At 40.4% G+C, this 20109-nt stretch overlaps 1 protein-coding gene across 2 annotated transcripts in view; it reads right to left on the bottom strand.

Annotated features, from left to right (window-relative positions):
- Positions 1 to 20109, bottom strand: part of LOC137958869 (DNA-directed RNA polymerase V subunit 1) — a 72160-nt gene that overhangs the window by 3985 nt on the left and 48066 nt on the right. Inside the window, exons 15-20 of one of the 2 annotated variants that reach the window (XM_068806055.1) lie at positions 19543 to 19817; positions 19129 to 19302; positions 18858 to 18998; positions 17251 to 18656; positions 16947 to 17055; positions 1463 to 1625 (exon numbers count right to left, since the gene is read on the bottom strand). In XM_068806055.1, the coding sequence (XP_068662156.1) occupies positions 1463 to 1625; positions 16947 to 17055; positions 17251 to 18656; positions 18858 to 18998; positions 19129 to 19302; positions 19543 to 19817 (2268 nt within the window). Of the gene's footprint in view, positions 1 to 1241; positions 1626 to 16946; positions 17056 to 17250; positions 18657 to 18857; positions 18999 to 19128; positions 19303 to 19542; positions 19818 to 20109 lie in introns of those variants that run through there. The other variant, XM_068806056.1, reaches the window with a different exon arrangement.

The following is a 20109-nucleotide window of genomic DNA, read 5'->3' as shown; positions in this document are numbered from 1 at the left end:
AAGGATTATACAGCTGGTCCCCTTCAATCATATATATTGAATAAATACAACCTATCTCTCTATCAAAACTGATCTGCACATATTAACAAAGAGATGGCCACAGCAAAGCAAATGTAGACATGTTTGACAGAGTTGAGGGCGGTGTATCGTGAATGCCTCTGGCTCACCTGCTCCTACTACCTCCGCGAAGGCTTCACAAAAGAGATAAATCAGATAGAAAAAGTCTCGCTTCGGTCTCACAAGTATTTTATACCGGTATCTTATCTTGCTGATGAATCCATCAATTCATCTTCCCATTTTCAGCGAGGAGGGGCCCGGGGACAGGATTGAATTTCCTGTCTCATTCCCCTTTCAAACATGAGACCGCAAAATTTGAAATTCAGATAGAGCTGCGAATGCTTTGGCCCACTACCAGCGATGCATACAGATAGCTGAATGGCATCAAAGTCCATTATTTCGGCGGGTATCTCTTCTTTTGCCTATTCAAAGAAAGGGTCCCCTACCCTTTCTTTTCTGAGGACAGATGGTGGTGGAGGGTGGGGTTGCCATCTCCATCAAAAACGAGAAAAGAGAGAGGAGATGGTTATCTCCACTTTAGCCTATTTGGCTTCGGGCTTATCTGCCTCTCACAACCCCAGAGACTTGCTTGAATGGTGAAAGCTTGTATTTTTCGGTTGAACCTGATTACCATAACCTAGTCTAACATGAAGATCCAATTAGCTGTTTTTTTAGGCATAACTTACGGCATTGAGATCTAGGTTTTTACCATATTTTCAATGAGACCTCTTAATATATTGTAGACATGAACTTCAACTATTCATATCTAAATAAATTGTGGTTTTAAAGCATCATTTGGTGAAAAGTGTACAAACAATAGGGAGAATGCCTAGCCTTAGGAGACTTGAGGCGGTTCGTTTTCCTCGTTCGACGATGGACAATGACCATTTTGGTCGCAAAATGCTTGGAATCGAGATCTTGGCCGAGCAAGAACATCCCAATAAAATTTCAAGATAAGATCACTTATCATTTTCAAAATATGTATGAAAAACTTCAGGTAATGCATGCGATAGGCGATTTCAATTTCCTAAGTGGAGTAGAGATGTGGAAGGCTATATATATCTCGCACTAATAATCATCTTAACTAGGTCTAGAAGATCAACCGGATTTTTTACTTTTTTTTCTAAGGGGAGGGGATTGGATGATGAAACTACCTGCGCTCGCAGCAATATCAATCGCCAGCGGGAAAGAATTTACATCACATTACAAAATTACGGCAAAATGAGATGCTATCATGTAACTAGTAAGAGAAATATATACAACATAAAAAGGGCAGAAAAGAGTAAGAATTATATTTTCTTTAATTTAATCAGATGAAAAAAAAGGCAGGTCGTAGCTACTGTACAAGTGGAAGGAACCTCGGTCTTTTTTTTTTTTTTTTCAGAAACGGCATTTAGCAACTAACCTGGTTTTTTGAAGTACTTCTTGCTAAATGATTCAGACATTTCCGGATATTTGACCTGTACATAGTTCTTGATGCATTTGTGATATGAGAAATCTTCTCTGGCCCCATCAGACGAGACAAGATAAAAGCATCTGCTCCCTTGATGACCCTGCGCTTCATCAACCTGTTGCATAAAGAAAAAAGTGTATATGCGTGAAGGTAACAAGAAGGTAGACGAGCAATCCTTATTTTAAATTATATTTACCTACCAGCCTAAGGTTCGTGCTCAGATTTAGAAAGGAATGAAAATCATCTTACAAGTATATAAACCATATTCAGAATCAATTTAGCAAAGAAGTCTGTAAAACACAAGCCTTAAAGAACTCAACAACTGCCTGAACTAATGAGGATTCCTTTTCCCCACAGGTTTCCCCAATATAGCAGATATCCTTTTCATAGGATATCAAAAGCATATTATGTTTAAGATTTGAAACTCCCTTGACAAATCGGATCAGTTTGAGTCCAGACGAGCAACCTCCAGGCAAACCTTGACCCAGTAACAAGTAGGGATGTTAATTTTTCTGATTCCCCATTTACAACATCAGATAATAAATGGCTACAGAATAAAAATGATCCAGGATCCAGCTATAACCAATTTATATCTTTGCCATTTCTTACACAGAACTCGCATGAACCATGGTTACTACAAAGACAAATATCAGAAAAACAGTAACCTAACATTTAAGAGTTTCCATACACAATTTCTCCTTCCTTATCCTTCCTTATCCTTTGGCAATCAGCAGCTTGCAGGTTCCGACAGGACTTAAAAACGTTTTTCTTTTTCACTGGAAGGCAGTGCCTACAACTGTCTTGCAAGGGTTGGGGGGGAGGAGGGGGTTGTTTATTAACAAAAATTGGAGAGAAAGGGGCCTGCATTGTTTTGAATGGGAGGAAAGGGCCAACCCACTTCAGCATTTTGTAGAAAATGGGGAGGGCGGTGCTCCCCACACACTGTCTACCAAAAGTGAAAGGCGCTTCCGTCTTCCATCAAAATAAATAAAAAAATCATTTCCATACCTTCCAATGCTAGATTTGGTAAAAATACTTTCTCGACGATCAAGGATTAGAAAAGTACGATGTTTATTACTTGGAAAGAAGCCTCACAAACTTCAACCTAGACATTTTTGGATATTCACAATGAAGGTTCACATGTGAAGTGCTAAGAATAGTCTCTCATAGATCCAAGATAAGAAAAGTGAAGGATTTGTTACTATTAAATTGTGAAGCCTAATCAACACCCTACACTGAGTCGTCGTTGTTCCATTAAGGGCAGTTTAGGAATTTTACTCTTGTATCACGGTTGCCCTAATTTTCTCTTTATAATCGAGGAGCGCCACAATTAGGGTTTTATCATCACCAAGAAGGAGTTGGAGTTGTACCCCAAGAAAGGTTAGAGAAAAAACCTGTAAGTGTGTGCGTTTATCTTGTAAACTATTTTATCTTTATAGTGGATTACTGCAGCGGCGGAAGACAGGATGTAGTCTCACCTTGAGGCAAACCTGTATAAATCTTGTGTTTTATTTTGTGCTTGCTTTTCTTTTCTTCCGCGTTTATTATTATTCCTCTCGTTAGTTTGGAATTAGGACGTCTAATTCCTAACAATTACATGGGAAGAAACTTGCTAGCTTCATTTGTCACTTTGGCATGAACCTTCACCCAACTTTAACAACATTTTTAACAATTTTTTAAATTTTTTTATAGATTTTTAGAGATTATTTATTAATTACCCACTTAACCTAGTCGCTAAACTGTATACAAAAAAAAACACAAAAGGTTCTTACAAGTACATGAACAAAATGAAAGTAGAATAAGCTACTAATAATTTAACCGGAATATGATATAGTTTATTGCATTCCGTTCATGCAGCATTACACCCTAGGTACAACTCAACCTTCAACCATAAGAAGATGGTATTTTTAGTGTTAATTAGCAGCTTGTTTCACAATGATAATGGCTTCGACTCCCAACGCACACATAAGTAAAAAAAAAAAAAAAAACAGCTGCGAGAATTTTTTTTTTTGATAAATTGCTCAATTAATTAACATGCGGCAGCGTAAAGAAAGGCTAAGAGGATGGCCCCTTACAACAAGAGATGACCTAGACATCTGCATGACTAAGACAAAAATACCTCGAGCATCAAAGGTATTGGGACACACAAGGCATCAAGCTCAGGACTACCTAAGAAAACTGAAACCCAACTCCGAATTGATTGGCCAAAAGGAGGCGTGGTCTTTCACTCACAACCCATTGTCTAAATTTGTCACCTTTAACCTTCATTTTCTTCATATGGATCCTTTGAGACTTTTGTTGAAGAACAAATATGGAAGAGTCTTACATGACTCTCAGAATAAGAAGTCTTAAAGAGTCACAATTATTATGGAAAGATGTCTCATATAAGAGTTTCAACTTAGAGGTGTTTTAGTTATGTTAGTCTTTAAGTGTTAGAGTTTGGGTGTAATTGGGACAAGGGTAGTTTAATTGTAATTGGATTCTCCTACTTTCCTCTATTATAAATAGGGGTTCATGTACTCTGATTACAAAAAGTCAATGAAGTTTTTCTCTTTTCCATAAATTCAACATAGTATCAAAGGAGGTTCTGTGAGTTGACTTGATCAACCCACAGAGATAATGTGATCTTTTTATGATCTATTATCTCTAGCAGTTCAGGTTCGTATTTTTCTTTTTTTTTCTTTTCAGTTTCTATTCCCGTTTTTTGCTTTACGTTTTCACCTCTATACTGAGCCTTTAATATTGCATATTAGATATTGACGATCTCTATTTGTTTACTGCTGCCTCGCTAATCTATTTCCGGGTGTTTCTGGTTCATCGCTGACGGAAGTTGCTGATTATCTTGTTGGATTACGATTTCTGGTTCAAGTTATCTCTCTGTTACGCCTGCTCCTAATGCTCCCTTCAATCCTGATGGTAAGAGGTGTTTGTGGGGATTGTCATTGTGCTGCTAACCTCCCCTGATGGTAAGAGGTGTTTGTGGGGATTGTCATCGTGCTGCTAACCTCCCCTGATCGTAAGAGGGTGAGAAGCAGAGGTGTCAATTGTCAATGCTAGTTTTCAGGAGAAGTTTTAGGCTGCAAGTTTCCATATTAAAGATCATGCAGGCTATAGCAAGATGGTTGCTTATATTTAGCAGGACACGTTGCTGATTGAGGATGGGTTCCGATTGATTCATCCGATCACTTCTCTGTTTTGAGACATCGATCAGCAGCAAATTTTTTGTTTTTTTTTTTTCCTTCTATCTCAGTTGCCTTTGGACGTCTCCATAGCCAGATTAATTCCTGTTATTCAGGCTTCAGCACTGCTACTACTGCTACGTATCTCTGCTTGCCGATTATCCTTCAGCTGGTTTATCGTTGACGTGGCTCCCTACATTGCTGCTTGCTGCTCTACTTGCCAATTACAAAGAAAACGTTGCATAATCTTACCATTGCTCTGCTGCTGATATTCGATGATTGGCTGAGACTCTAATCTGTAACGATTTGCAGGAGTCGATTAACAACAGCAGTAAGAGGAAGACAAGTCTGTTTGAACCTTGCAGCATTAGCGTGGTTTTATCTCCTGCAACAGTCTCCTCCAGCATGTTGACGATTATTCAGCCAAGCTTCAACACGTTGGTTATTCAGCAGTCTTTTATCTCCATCTTTTTAATCATGGTTATCAACACGTTGCTGTAACTCTTCTAACACTTGTGCTTTCATTGATGACTGGTGTTTTCATTGAGATAATACACTTGGTGCTGAGATTTTTGGTCAAGTAGCAGTTGTTTGTTTTTATCTAGCTGGTCTCTGTCAAGTGGGGAGGTTTCACGATGCTGTCAAGTTTTTAAAGGAGATGAGGCAAAATGGATTAATTCCAAGACTGTGGAGCTATGAAGAACTCGTGAAAGTGTTATGTGCATTTAAAGAATATGATATGAGCCTTCAGGATCCAGGATTCCGCTCTGTTCGGCGTTGTGAGGAAGAAGATGACTTTGCCAAATTACATGTTTCCTAAGATAGGATCCAGTGCCGAGCCCAACTCGGACCAGACCCGCCCGAGTTAACCCAGCGAACCTGCCAACCCAAGGTTGCTTCCGTTCTACCGAGTCAACTCGGACTGGGTCAACTCAGTGAGTTGACTCAAGTCCGAGTCAACCTGACTCGGCCCACTTATTTTCTGCCTCAGTTATACAAGTCCGGGTCACAAGGTTTATACCTATTTTCCTGTGACTCAGCTATATTGGTCTGATGTATTACTCAGTTCGACTCGGTTCTCTATCTCCGATTAGATTATTATCTTGGATTATTACTTGGTTCCAACATACTATTTGGTGCAACTTCCTTATTTACTGATCGACTCGCTGTAGACTATTTCATGTGTCCTTGTTACTCTTAAGGATTTGATTATTTACCCGTTATCTACTGTTATACTACTGCAAATTTGGTAGATGTTATTTGGGCATTGGCCCATTTCTGCTACTGCTATTGTGTCTCTTTGATTGAGACATATTTCTGAAGCAGAACTCCCCGGTTGCTTCCCTTAGGTTCATTATCTGCTGACTGTTATCGGCATTAGTTTGTCTGATGCGGAATTTGAATTTCTTAGAAAAATAAAACACATGGTAGCCTCAACATCTTATCTTCCTCTTTACCCATTACCCATTTGTTATTTGGCAGCCTTTCTCCTACCATCCTTTATTTGACTCTCACATACCCCTTTGGGCCAACCTCTTGTGTGTTGATTCGGTTGGTTTACCTTTATATTCATATATATATATATGGGTGTTTTTAACTCCGTTGAGACATTTTATATGTATCTGTGGGTCTTTTATCGTCGTCTTGTGAATGACAGACATTACCCACGTATCCCCCATTTCTAGTTGGTGCCCGGGTTGGTACACCATGATGGAGGAGTTTATTACTACATTTATGTTATTTGGTTCAAGCTCGGATGACTTCCATTACCTCCCAGCTTGAGGGGGAGAAGTAAAAGAAGTACAAGAAAGAGGTATTTTATATGTTGTGGTAATTTTAATGTGACAAAAATATTCAAGAAAGGGGGAACACAAATATGAAGTTTTTACATCTATGAAGAAATTTTTGCAACAAAAGAAAATTGAAGATCAAGAATCCTTTTCACTGCAAGCTGAAGTTATAAACTCGAGTTTGGGCGGGAGTGTTGAAGAGCAAATATGGAAGAGTCTTACATTACTCTAACAATAAGAAGCCTTATAGAGCCATAATTATTATGGAAGGAGGTCTCACAGAGGAGTCTCAGTTTAAAGGTGTTTTAGTTATATTAGTCTTCTATTTATGTTAAGTTATTTAATTATGCTAGGACTTATCTTTAAGTGTTAGAGTTTGGGTTTAATTGGGACAAGAGTAATTTAATTGTAATTGGATTCTACTACTTTCCTCTATTATAAATAGGGGTTCAAGTACTCTGATTACAAAAAAGTCAATGAAGTTTTTCTCTTTTCCATAAATTCAACAACTTCAATACCTAGTTCTTCCATTGCTAGGAGTAATCAAGTTGTTCCATGTCATGAGTGAATCATAAATTGACAAAGAAATGCAAGAATGAGTATACAGACAGACATGGCTACCGTGTAAACCCCGAGATGGTATTGTGGTTGTTCATTGTAGGTAGGTCTACACAATAAAGCAAAATTTAGCTGGCAAACTTGAAAAATTTAGAGTCAAGTTATCACTGAAGGGTACACAAACTTGGTGTAGAGTACCCCGAGACATTCTCCTGTAGCTAAAGTTAGGTCAAAATTTTAATATTTGAGGCAAAAAACAAATGTATAGTCTTTGTTTCAGTTTCATATAAATGGAGATTTAGGCAAACAAGTTTCCATGGAGTAACCTCTTGTGTATATTACTCAAGGGTCAGAAGGAAAAATATGAAAATTACAAAAGGCCATCTATGTGTTGAAACAAACCCTCAAGCACGATATGACAAGTTTAGTAGAGGGTTGACGACTTTTGGCTTTCCATGCAGTCATTGTACTTATTCGATTTTATTTCTTAAGAGACATAAAGGAGTGATTATTCTAATTGTATACGTTCACGATATCGCTATTCCTAATAGTGAGAGAGTTCCTCTTTACAAGGGCCACTTCTTACGGCCAATCAGTTGTTATTACTAAGGGAAAGGGTTTGATGGATCCTCCATGGAGGTCTGACAGATATGTGCTCCAAATTACTGATCCAACCGCTGCCACCCAGGTGTCTTGGCAGCTTGTCCATCATTCAGCAAACTTAGCACTTGTTACCTTAGTTGAGGAGAGAATTGCACAGCATCAACTTGCATTCACAATGGGAAATTCATCTTAGTTGATTTTTAAGTTTCTATTATGATGTGCTTCACACCTTATTTGCGATTTTGCCCTCCTCACCTTTGTTGTAGTTTTGCCTCTTCTTTGGGTAATACAATAGACAACGTTCAGAAAAGATTTAGCTTCCTTAGCAAGAGAGTCCACCAAACAATTGGCAACTCTATGAACATGACTCGAAGTACAAGAGAGGAGGCAAGCTCAATAAACTCATAAAAGCAATGCAATGACGCCAAGGAAGGTCTTTTTGGAAGAAGCACAAATTGATCACATTCCTTGAATCACCTTCAACATGGAGGGAACCCTGGAAATTTTCTCTTACCGAAAGGCTGTGGTGAAGTGCTTGAAGCTCGGCCGAGGTGGAATAAAAAACCCCAAAAGGGCTGGCAAAGAATGTCAGTACAGAACCAGAAGAGTTTCTGAAAACACCACCAAAACCGGAAGGACCTGGGATACCGAGGGAGGAACCACTAAAATTCAACTTAATGATGCTCATGTCAGGATGCTTCCAAGCTTCAACCGTAGGAGGACGAAAGTGGGAGAGACTCGAGATTTAAAACGAGCAACTTATTAGGTAATCAGCTCTGAATTTTTTAAAGCAAGACAGGGAGCAAATCCAAGAACTCACTTGTTAGGAGGCCCTTTCAGCAACATTTATCCAAGAAGAGGAGGAGCTCTAAAAGACTCTTTGGTTTCTTTCAATCCAAATGACACAAGGGACAAATAAAAATCAAGCTTGAGACATGATCTGGCCATGGCTAGGGAGTTTTAAAACGGTGCCAAGCTGGATGAGGTCTGCAAAAGAGCAATAAAGACAAAAAGGAATCTCAAACTTGCTGAAAAAGAAGCACTAGATATGCCAAAAAGAATGGCAATGGAGAAGGAGGTGGTCAATGGATTCCTCAACAAGGTTGCATAGAGAGCAAGTACTGGTAGGAATGCGAGATCCGCGACAAATAAGGATGTCTCTTGTAAGGATTTTCAAACAGCACACTCCAAAGGAAGAATTTTGCCTTAGGAGGACCGGAGAGCTTCCAAGTATAGTTGTGGTACCCAATCATCGGTACCTTGGAAAGGAATAAAACTGCTCTCATTAAGGCTAAGCTAGGGGTATCCCAAATCATTATCTTTCTATTTTTCCCTGTCCAGCTAATATTTCAGCAGTGATGGAGGCTATAATGCGGCATTTCCCTTGGTGCGGTTCTTTTGACCAGTTCTTTATCATCTTGTTAACTGGTAGGAGGTTTGTCGACCAAAGCCTTTGACTGGCTTGGGTATTATATCTCTTCCACTAATGAATAATGCTCTATTGGCCAAATGTTTAAGGTGTTTTGCTGAGGAAGGATTCTTTATTTAGCTACTCTCCTCAATTGTGGTTCCCTTCAAATACAACTCAGCAAGGTATGTCTAGTCGACGGAAGGTTGTTCTAAAATTGAAGTCCATGTCTAATTGAGCCATAGAGTTGCTTTATGGACTGATATTTGGGTTTAATTCAGAATATTTATCTGATTCTTTCCCCCTCCTATTTTGTTTAGGGCAGAACCCACATATTATAGTAGGTGAGTTATTAGGGGAGGGTGGATGGAATTTTCAGTTCAGAAGGGGGCTTCGTAGTAATGAATTTGGGGAGATCTCAAGGCTACTTCCCCTTTCAGAACATTGATTCATTTTGAGAAAGGGCAAAGATCAGTTAGTTTGGAAGTTTAGCACTTCCGGTTTTTATACAGCCTCCTCGTTTTATCCTTGGTTTTTCTCTACAGAAATTCATTGTCCCTCCTAAAATTAAGCATGTTATGTGGTGTGCTTCAAAAAACAGAATTTTAATTGTTCATCAACTCCTTTACCAAGGGCAGGTTATTAAAGATATTAAATGTAAATTTGTTTGCTTCAAAATGAATCCAAGGACCATATTTTTATGCATTATCCCTTTGCTTTTACTGTTTGGAGTGGTGTGCTTCAAAAAACAGAATATGATTTCAGTTTTCCAGCTTGTTTTCCTGATTTGTTTTTACAAGTTTCCTCCAGGAATCTGTCAAGGTAAGGCGGAATTTTATGGTTGGCTAGTGTATAGGCTACCATCTAGGCCTCATGGGAAGAAAGACATGCTAAATTTTTTGCAAATAGAACTCGTTCTATGGATAGGGTGGACATAAGGTTCATTATACGCAACATTGGTTGATACACAATATTGGTTTAGTAAGTTCCCATCTTTCACACCCATAAGAGCATATTTTTCCAACCAGGGATCAGGACCCGACCCAGGTTCTTCAAAATCCGGGTCGGGTCGGCCCAGTAGTTTCGGCTCAACTGAGTCCAAGGTTGGACTCAGGGCATGTAGGAGTGGACTCACACAAAACAGAATGGATGAGTCTGACCCCTCAACCAACCTAGCATTGTTATTCAGGCCGAGACTCGACCAACTCGTGCGTCAACTCATCCTAGGAGTGATATTTTGCGTTCACATTGGCATGATATTGTTGCTTTTACCGATCCAATGTGATATTCTGTTGTTGAATGGACTTGCCCACCAATAGGGTGGTTAAAATTTAACTTCGATGGTGGTTCAAGGAATCTTGGGCTCACTAGTGGTGGGGGCTTTCTTCGTGATCCCTCAGAACAGGTATTGCATGTTTTTTGCTTCTTATGGGATCTGTGATTCAAAAGAAGCTGAACTCAAAGCTTTGCCTTGTAGCTTTAGTATTTAGGCAGCATTTTGTTTCTACTTAAGTAATTTTTTTTTTTATGAATGGTGCGTATCTACTCAAGTAATTCAGGGAAGGTGATTCTCATGTTGCTATCAGCTGGTTCACTTTTGTCTCATCTCCTTTAGTAATCAAGAGAGGGCGATTCTCATGATGAGGTTCAGGGGTTTTGTGATAGTCTTTAAGTTGCCTCAGTCTCAAATTGTTTGGAGTGGGAATGATATTGATGATCAATTAGGCCACACTCCGTCAGCAACCATGAACCCAAGTTCCTCAAACCATGCCTCTTGTTATGGAAAAGCTAACACTGCCCCCATCACCTACTCCAGGCGTAAGCCAAAACAAGCAAAGCCGCCAGACCCCCACATAAAAACCTACTCCAGGGAAAAAAAAAAAAAACAAGAAGCCCAAGGAACATACTCCAGAAGTCAGCAGCTCTCAAAAGGAGCCACCATCCACTCCACCCCCCCATCTCGTAGGTGTCGGAATATGCAAGTGTGGATCATAAAGAACTCTACCGGCAAAGTTCCCCCTAAAAAATTCATAAAGATGATGGAATACTGTTGGGACTTCTCCAAGTACTACAATGGCCTTTTCTGCTACGCGGAGGAGGATACTCGTAAGCACTTCGATCTATGAAAGTTCTAGCTTGGAACGTCCGTGGAATCAACTCGTCCTCCAAGCGAGACATTATCAAGGCCACCTTTTTTGAATGTAAGCCTGATGTAGTTATATTATCAGAAACTAAACTACAATCTTTTGACCGCTCCATTGCTAGTAGTATCTGGTTTAGTCCTGACCCCGAGTGGGTTCAAATTGATGCAATCGGGCACTCTGGGGCATCATTGTAATTTGGAACCCAAACTCAGTAGAAGCAATCTCCTCAGAATACGGTCTCTTTTCTGTCTATGTCCGTTTCCGAGATAGAACCTTGGGGTCGGAATGGGCCATAGCAGGGATCTATGGGCCTTCGGGAAATGGAGATAGGTCCCCCTTTTGGGGTGAAATCCTTCTTAAAGTTCAACAATGGAATGTTCCCTGGCTTTTAGCAGGGGATTTTACTACCACCCTCCGATGCTCGAAAAAAAAGCCCAGCGCAAAACGGATTACATCCACCATGAGAGCCTTTTGTGACCTAATCAGCAGCCTTGAACTCATTGAAATACCCTTCGCTGGGAAGAAATTTACTTGGTCCAATGGTCAAAACCCCCCTGTCCTTTCCAAATTAGACCGTTTTTTGGCTAATAACGACTGGTTGTCTCTTTTCCCCAATACTGCTGGCCAAGTTCTTAACAAAGTTGGATCGAATCACTGGCCTATTTTTATTAACTCTCATCCCCAAAATTGGGGGTTCTCTTAGTTCTGATTCGAAAACTCTTGGCTTCTCGAGGACTCCTTCTCCCATCATTTCAAAACCAGGTGGGAAGCTCTCCCACATCACCCAAACCCGGGATGGGCATTCCACTGCAAGCTCAAAGCTCTCAAATCAGCTATAAAACCTTGGGCCCGCTTGCTCACGCATGGAGCTAGAAATCAAAAAGCTTCCATCCGCCACAGATTATCGGAACTTGACCTCCTGGAAGAACAGAGAGCTCTTGCTCCTACTGAACTCATCTCCAAAAACAGTCTTACTCATGATCTTTCAAGATTCTTAGCCAGTGAAACCACTCACTGGAAGAAACACTCCAAATTTAGATGGTTGTCTGCTGGAGATGGGAACACCAAATTCTTTCATGCTATTGCATCCCGAAGAAAAATATCTAACCGTATTTCTTCCCTTATCATAAATGGGGAGGAAAATACTGATAGTATCTCTATTGCTAACGAGTTTGTTAAGTTTTTTTCAGGTCTTTATGCAGAAGAATGTTTTGATCGTCCTGTGCTAGATCAGATCAATTTCCTTCAGATCTCGGAATCTGATGCCTCTCAACTTGAACAACCTTTCACCCCTAAAGAAATTGATGCAGCTGTCCTTGGTATGCCTAGAGATAGGGCCCCGGGCCCAGATGGGTTCAATGGAGAATTTTACCTTCAATTTTGGGACACTATCAAAAATGATGTTCATAACTCCGTGAACAACTTCCACCAAGTAGGGATCACCCACAACTCTATTGGAGCCTTTTTCATTGCCCTTGTCCCAAAAAAATCCGGTTCGGTCCAGGCCAAGGATTTCAGACCCATCAGCCTCACAACTAGTTCATACAAAGTCCTTGCTTGTATCCTTGCCAAGCGCCTCAAATCTGTTCTCCCCAAAGTCATCAGTCCTAGTCAAAGTGGCTTTATTACTGGTAGGAATATCCTCGACTCGTCTATGGCAGCTCATGAAATCCTCCACTCTTTTAAGAAATCACACACACCAAGAGTTGTCATAAAGTTGGACTTCGAAAAAGCCTTTGATAGAGTCAACTGGAAATTACTAGACCACATCCTCATTCAAATTGGTTTTCCTACACGTTGGAGAAGTTGCATAACTAATGTCTCCTACTCTGTTATGATAATGGTAAGCCTTCTGGTTACTTCAAAGGCTCCAGAGGACTTAGGCAAGGGGACCCCCTGTCCCCTCTTCTCTTCACGCTCATTGGAGAGCAACTTGCTGCTATGACTCGATTGGCTAAATCATCTGGATGGCTAAATCCTATTTCTCCTAACCCTGCCCTTGATATAAGCGTACTTCAATATGCAGACGATACTATTTTCTTTTGCGATGGCACTTTCAGTCAAATTCAAAACTTAAGTGTTTTGCTTAATATATTTGAATTTTCATCGGGGCAAAAAATCAGTTGGGAAGAATCCTCTATTTCTGGTTACAATATTGAACCTGGTCTCTTAAGCTTTATGGCTAATTATCTTGGTTGCCATATAGAGTCATCCTCTGGAACTTATTTGGGACTGCCATTGACCCCGAGTATCCCCTCTAAGGCTTCTTGGCACCCTGTCATTGAGCGCTTGGAAGGGAGACTTGCCACCTGGCGGGGAAAATTTCTTTCAAAAGCTGGCAAATTAACTCTCATCAAATCATGCTTGCAAGGAATACCTAACTATTACCTGTCTATGTTCTTTTGTCCAGCGTCAATCAGAAATAGAATTGATCTCCTTAAGAGGCATTTCCTATGGGGAGGGCCAAATGCGGAAAATAAATACCACTTGGTTAAATGGGAAGAGGTTTGTAAGCCAAAAGCAGTTGGGGGTTTGGGAATTAGAGATACTTCTCTCACTAACTCTGCTCTGCTGATGAAGTGGATCTGAAAGTACAACATGGATCGGCATTTGATTTGGAATGCTTTTATCAAAGAAAAAGTAAGGCTCCCCTTTGGCTGGTGGATAGAAGGAGGACGTATTCATGCCCTCTCGCCTGCTTGGCGGAAAATTGCTCAACTCCTGCCTAAATTCAAAACGGCCACAAAATGCTACATTGGCAATGGAAATTATTTGAAATTCTGGACTGATTGGTAGGTAGGCCAGTCCCCCCTCAGAAGCAGCTTCCCAGAAATCTTCTCTCTCTAATAATTCAGAGATCAATATCTCGGACAGTTGGTCTAATAATGGGAGCTAGAACCTTAATCTTAGAAGAAACCTTTCTGACACTGAAGCCATCCTGGCATCCCAGCTCCTTCTCGCTCTCCCGCTCAGACATCCAAACTCTTCCCAAGATACCCTGATCTGGACCCCGTGCTCTAAGGGAAATTTCTCTACCTCTTCGGCCTATTCATTCTTAAGCAACTTACCAATCCAACCAAATCACCCTGCTGCATATGCCTGGGACCTGCTTATCCCTCCACGTGCCAAGTTTTTTTTCTGGTCTGCATGCAAAAACAAGATTTTGACCTCAGATGCTTTAATCCAGCGGGGTACCCCTGTCCTAGACCCACTTTGGCCATTTTGCGCAAATGCTCCAGAAACAGCCTCCCATGTCCTCCTGCCGTGCCAATTTGCCTACCGAGTTTGGACATCCTTCTTAAGCAGGATTGGTCTTCAATTTTGTACCCTTGGAAACATTGCTGACACTATCATCTCCCTTACCAACCCAAAGCTCCCAAAAATGATGTTATCTTGCTGTGTGGGGCATATTATTTGGGCTCTTTGGAAGGAACGCAACAGAAGGAAATTCAGCCTCAAGTCTTTGCCTATTGAGGTGTTGACTGATCAAATATCCGGACAGGTTTCTATCTGGCTCTTAAACAAAAAAGAATTCAAAACATTCAGTAACACCAACTTCAGAGGAAACTGAATATCTATTGCTCAGATGATCCTCCCTCGCCGACCCCCTGCTATGGCTTCGTGGATTTGGAAGTACAACATGGATCGGCATTTGAAAACTGGATATCTATTGCTCAGATGATCCTCCCTCGCCGACCCCCTGCTATGGCTTCATGGATTTGGAAGTACAACATGGATCGGTATTTGATTTGGAATGCTTTTATCAAAGAAAAAGCAAGGCTCCCCTCTGGCTGGTGGATAGGAGGAGGACGTATTCATGCCCTCTGGCGGACAATTGCTCAACTCCTGCCTAAATTCAAAACGGCCACAAAATGCTACATCGACAATGGAAATTATTTGAAATTCTGGACTGATTGGTAGGTGGGCCAATCCTCCCCCAGAAGTAGCTTCCCAGAAATCTTCTCTCTCTATAATAATTCAGAGATCAATATCTCGGACAATTGGTCTAATAATGGGAGCTAGAATCTTAATCTTAGAAGAAACCTTTCTGACACTGAAGCCATCCTGGCATCCCAGCTCCTTCTCGCTCTCCTGCTCAGACATCCAAACTCTTCCCAAGATACCCTGATCTGGAACCCTTGCTCTAAGGGAAATTTCTCTACCTCTTCGGCCTATTCATTCTTAAGCAACTTACCAATCCAACCAAATCACCCCGCTGCATATGCCTGGGACCTGCTTATCCCTCCACATGCCAAGTTTTTTGTCTGGTTTGCGTGCAAAAACAAGATTTTGACCTCAAATGCTTTAATCCGGCGGGGTACCCCTGTCCTGGACCCACTTTGCCAATTTTGCGCAAATGCTCCAGAAACAGCCTCCCATGTCCTCCTGTCGTGCAAATTTGCCTACCGAGTTTGGACATCTTTCTTAAGCAGGATTGGTCTTCAATTTTGTACCCCTGGAAACATTGCTAACACTATCATCTCCCTTACCAACGCAAAGCTCCCAAAGTTAGGAAAAATGATGTTATCTTGCTGTGTGGGGCATATTATTTGGGCTCTTTGGAAGGAACACAACAACAGGAATTTCAGCCTCAAGTCTTTGCCTATTGAGGTGTTGACTGATCAAATATCCGGACAGGTTTCTATCTGGCTCTTAAACAAAAAAGAATTCAAAACATTCAGTAACACCAACTTCAGAGGAAACTGGATATCTATTGCTCAGATGATCCTCCCTCGCCGACCCCTGTTATGGCTTCATGGACTCCGCCTCCTCCTAGTTTCATAAAACTCAACTTTGATGGCAGTGCATTAGGTTGCCCTGGTCCTGCAGGATTTGGTGGGGTTATCCACAATGGAAATAGTTATCTACTTTATTCATATGCAGGTCCCCTTGGCATAGCTGATTCTACTACTGCAGAACTTGTAGGCCTTCTTCATGGGCTCAAGGTTTTCACTAGCCATCTCTCTGGCCCCCTTCTAATTGAAGGTGACTCGAAAGTTATCATCAATTGGTGTGCTAACCATGATTACCCCCCGTGGTGGCATTGGGACGTGTTTAATGAAATTTGTAATTTACTTTCTGATTTAAGCTGTAATTGGATCCAAATTCCACGTTTGCTAATCATTTAGCGGATTCTCAAGTTCAAGGCGGGTGTTTCTCTCCAACATTTTTTTGTGGAGTCAGGCCCCCAAAGCTAGGTTTGTTTCTCTCCTTTGTTTATCAATATATGCACTTTTATCAAAAAAAATAAAAAATTGGGCCAATAAGGAGTAACTTGGGCTGGTTTAGTTCAAAGTGATACCTATCCTTTTGACCCGGGCTGAGTGTTTCTTTTTTTTTAAATTTATATTCATAGAGTTATTTTGTATATAACTCACTTTGTAATTTTTAACCTTTTCTACTAGTTGTTCTCTTCAGCTAGTTGCTCCTTGTAATGTGTATTTCTTCCTCTATTGAATGAATTTCTCACCATCTTAAAAAGAAAAAAAAAAGATTTGAGCAGATATATTTGTATTAGAGAGAAGAGTGTTTTAGTCCATAAACTAAATTGTCACTTAAATGGCCTAATATAAGAACAGACGGGTTGAGTTCGATCCCTATGCTTGTCTTCACTCAATTGATGACAGGTCCTTTCTGACTTTTCTAGTTCTTCTTTCTCCACTCTCTTCTCTTCATCTCTCAAGTGCTACTTTTTTACATACTAAAACTTCATCACTAGAGCAAATAAAGAGACAGAAATTCCAATCAACATACCGTGATATATTCAAAATTGTTGCCCATTTTAGCTGATTTGTCAGGATGATAACTGAATACATTCTCTAAGATATATTTTTGATCATCATCAGAAAGCCGCTCACAATTACTGCACGTGGGAGAGTTTACAATCTGATCAGTTACAAAGAGAAAATAGCACATCTGAAGAGAACCAAGATAGAGGAAGACATCTTTGAACAATCTCAGCGCATAAATATTGACCAAGAAAGAACAGAAAAACAGGAGCCAAGTGCAGGCATGTGTTTGCAAATAAACAGTACAAGCAATACTACAGACGGGTTACCTGGACTTGTGGAGAACGTTCTTTATTGTTGTGATGACCGGATCTACATCATTTAGTATTTCAACTTCTTCGGTTGTGAATTGATCCTTGCGTCTTCTTGTTGCAGTAAAAATTCCACTTGTGTTGCGACTGGCTTGAGCACTGTAATGATCAGATACCTTAGTTGAATGACTCTTCTCATTTTTTGAAACACCGGCAACTGAAGCATCCAAAGAATGAGATTTTGTAACTCCTTTTGACCAGCCATGCCTCCTACTACCAGTCCAACTATCTGCAGCTGGAGATCTCTTAGCGTGTATTTCCTTTGAAGCCCAATCATCAAGTGGACTAGATTGATCATTGGGAGTTTGAATTGAGTTAGCATTCCAAGCATTTGATTCATCTGGGGATACCTTTTGAGTGTCATTTCTTCTCGAGTCTTCCAAACCATCAAGCCCAGATCCTGCATTGAATCTTAAACTTTCCCAAGCATTATCAGTAGGAATTGAATTTGGTCTCCAATCTTCCCATGAGTTGGACTTTGGTGTGCTAGGATCATTATGTACTTGTGGTCTTCTTCGGTCCCACACATTCATTGAATCATTTGACTCCCAGACAGCGCCAGATTTTGAGTAACTCAGAGAAGTGTTACAATCAGCTTCACGAGGACCACTTTGGAGTCCTTCATTCCCAGATTTCCATCCTGACCTACTCACAGATCCATCAGGTAAACTAGCAGGCTTCTTATGGGCTTCTTTATCCCACTTATCTGCATCCTTAGATTTCCAGTATTGCCAAGCATCAGAGGCATCAACAGCATCACAAGGACCCCTTTTGAATTTATCATTCCTTGGTTTCCACCCTGACCTACTGTCAGATTCATTAGGCAGACCATCAGTCTTCTTTTGGACTTCTTCATCCCACCTATCTGCATCCTTAGATTTCCAGCATTCCCAAGCATCAGAGGTATCAACAGCATCACAAGGTCCTTTTTTGAATCCTTCATTCCTTGATTTCCACCCTGACTTACTGTTAGATTCATCAGCCAAAGCAGCGGAATTCTTTTGGGCTTCTTTATCCCACATATCTGCATCCTTAGATTTCCAGCATTTCCAAGCATCAGAGTTATCCACAGGATCGCTGCAACTTGCATTTGGTCCCGTATCAGTAGCACTCCAACTTGACCATGCACTCTGCTTTGATTCTTCCCAGCCCGAATTGCTTTTTTTACTAGCATTACCCTCATCAAAATGTGGTTCATCAAAATCCATGTGCTGCTCAGGAGACGAAGCCAGGTCTTCGTCTCCATCAAGTTCATCAACTTCCAGACCAATACATTTAGTACTAGCCTCTTTTTCTCTAAAAGAGGTTGTTACCAGATGCAGAAACTCATATGCATCTAACTTAACATCTTCATTAGCTTTCATCTAGCAAAACAGAAGTATGTGATGTTAATTAATCTAGCCAACAAGATCATAATATTCCATCAAACTTTGGCACTAGACCAGCAATTTGTGAAAATAGTTTTTTTTGTTTCAAAATATCAAAAAGGTCACGGCCACAAAATTAACAAGAATATAAGTATGACAAAACATAAAAAAATGATGTTGACAATAATAATTGAGTACCTCTTTTCCATTCCATATAAATTCAAACTGTGTTCCTGTTCCAATAGACACAGTTTTACCCCAGGCACAAGAAGCAACTGTCCCAGATAAAGAATCTGAATAGCATTTCTCTGCTGATCTCTCGAAAGATTTCATAGGTGCCTGTAAATTCAGAAGAGATCAATAAAGACAATTATAATTTTTTAGAACCATTGAAGATAAAACTAGGCATTACAGAAAGCAAAAGTGCTGCTCTCACTTCCTTCAAACATAGTACATAATAATTTCTTACAAATAGTGTGGCCTCCATCATTGGCACTTGAACTTTTGAAGAGCGAAAAAGTGCCCTACAACCACCAGGATTGAAGCCGATGAGATTTCCAGTGCAGGTCATACTACTTGCTACGAGCTTCAGATGCTCCTTAAGCACACCTTTGTCAACAGAATTTATAGACATTTCAAGTCGCTGCAAAAGTTACCATGTTAAAACTCCAGATAGTAAAAATTAAGGGTAATTGTTAAGAATTAATTCAGTTAAACAATGGATTGATTAATCAAGCAAAGGGAAAGACACACACAACAAACCTCATGAATGAAGCAAAAAAATCATAACAATATTTTGATGTGGAATACTTCATTAAGAAATTGCGTCTACTAAACAATCCAAAAGTGTATCCCTCTATTGTTTGGGAAACAAGGGCTTCACCTGAACAGCTTGCTCAAAAGCACATGAAATTCCAAGAAGTTCTTGAATCTGTTTCATGCCATAAGGGATAGATCTATTCACATCAATGAGGTGCATCAGTGGCAGACAAGAATCTAACACAACCCTCCAAGCATCACCGTGTTGCTTCACTGCATCCTTCTCCACCAATATTTCTAATGCAACTTCACCCTTCAGTGACTTGCCTTCCTTCCTCACCCAACCCATTGAATTTGGATGGGTCCATATTATGTTCGTTTGGCTCAATCGAGAGTCACCTGCGCATATATACAAGAAGATAAAATTTATTTAAAACAAATATAACAATTGAGACCCTTAATAATCTGACCAGCGCCTTTGGTTCAATGATGACATGGAAGGGGAGTGGGGCGCTTCTAGTGGGAGGTCTTGCATTTTCTAGTCTTACCAGGTAAAAGGGGTGTATGTGTAATCAACATTTCGAAAGATAATCTGATATCCTGGGGCTTCAACAATTGAAATAAGAGCAAAATAGTTTATAGGGAAGAGTTGGATGTGCTGTTAGGATTTAGAAACTAAAGGAGATAAAAC

This window comes from Aristolochia californica, unplaced genomic scaffold, assembly GCF_029961685.1.
Source record: "Aristolochia californica isolate CCGP_79_NKW_82.1479 unplaced genomic scaffold, dmAriCali1.0.hap1 SCAF_3, whole genome shotgun sequence".
NCBI lineage: Eukaryota > Viridiplantae > Streptophyta > Magnoliopsida > Piperales > Aristolochiaceae > Aristolochia > Aristolochia californica.
This window is presented reverse-complemented; position numbering and strand designations above follow the sequence as displayed.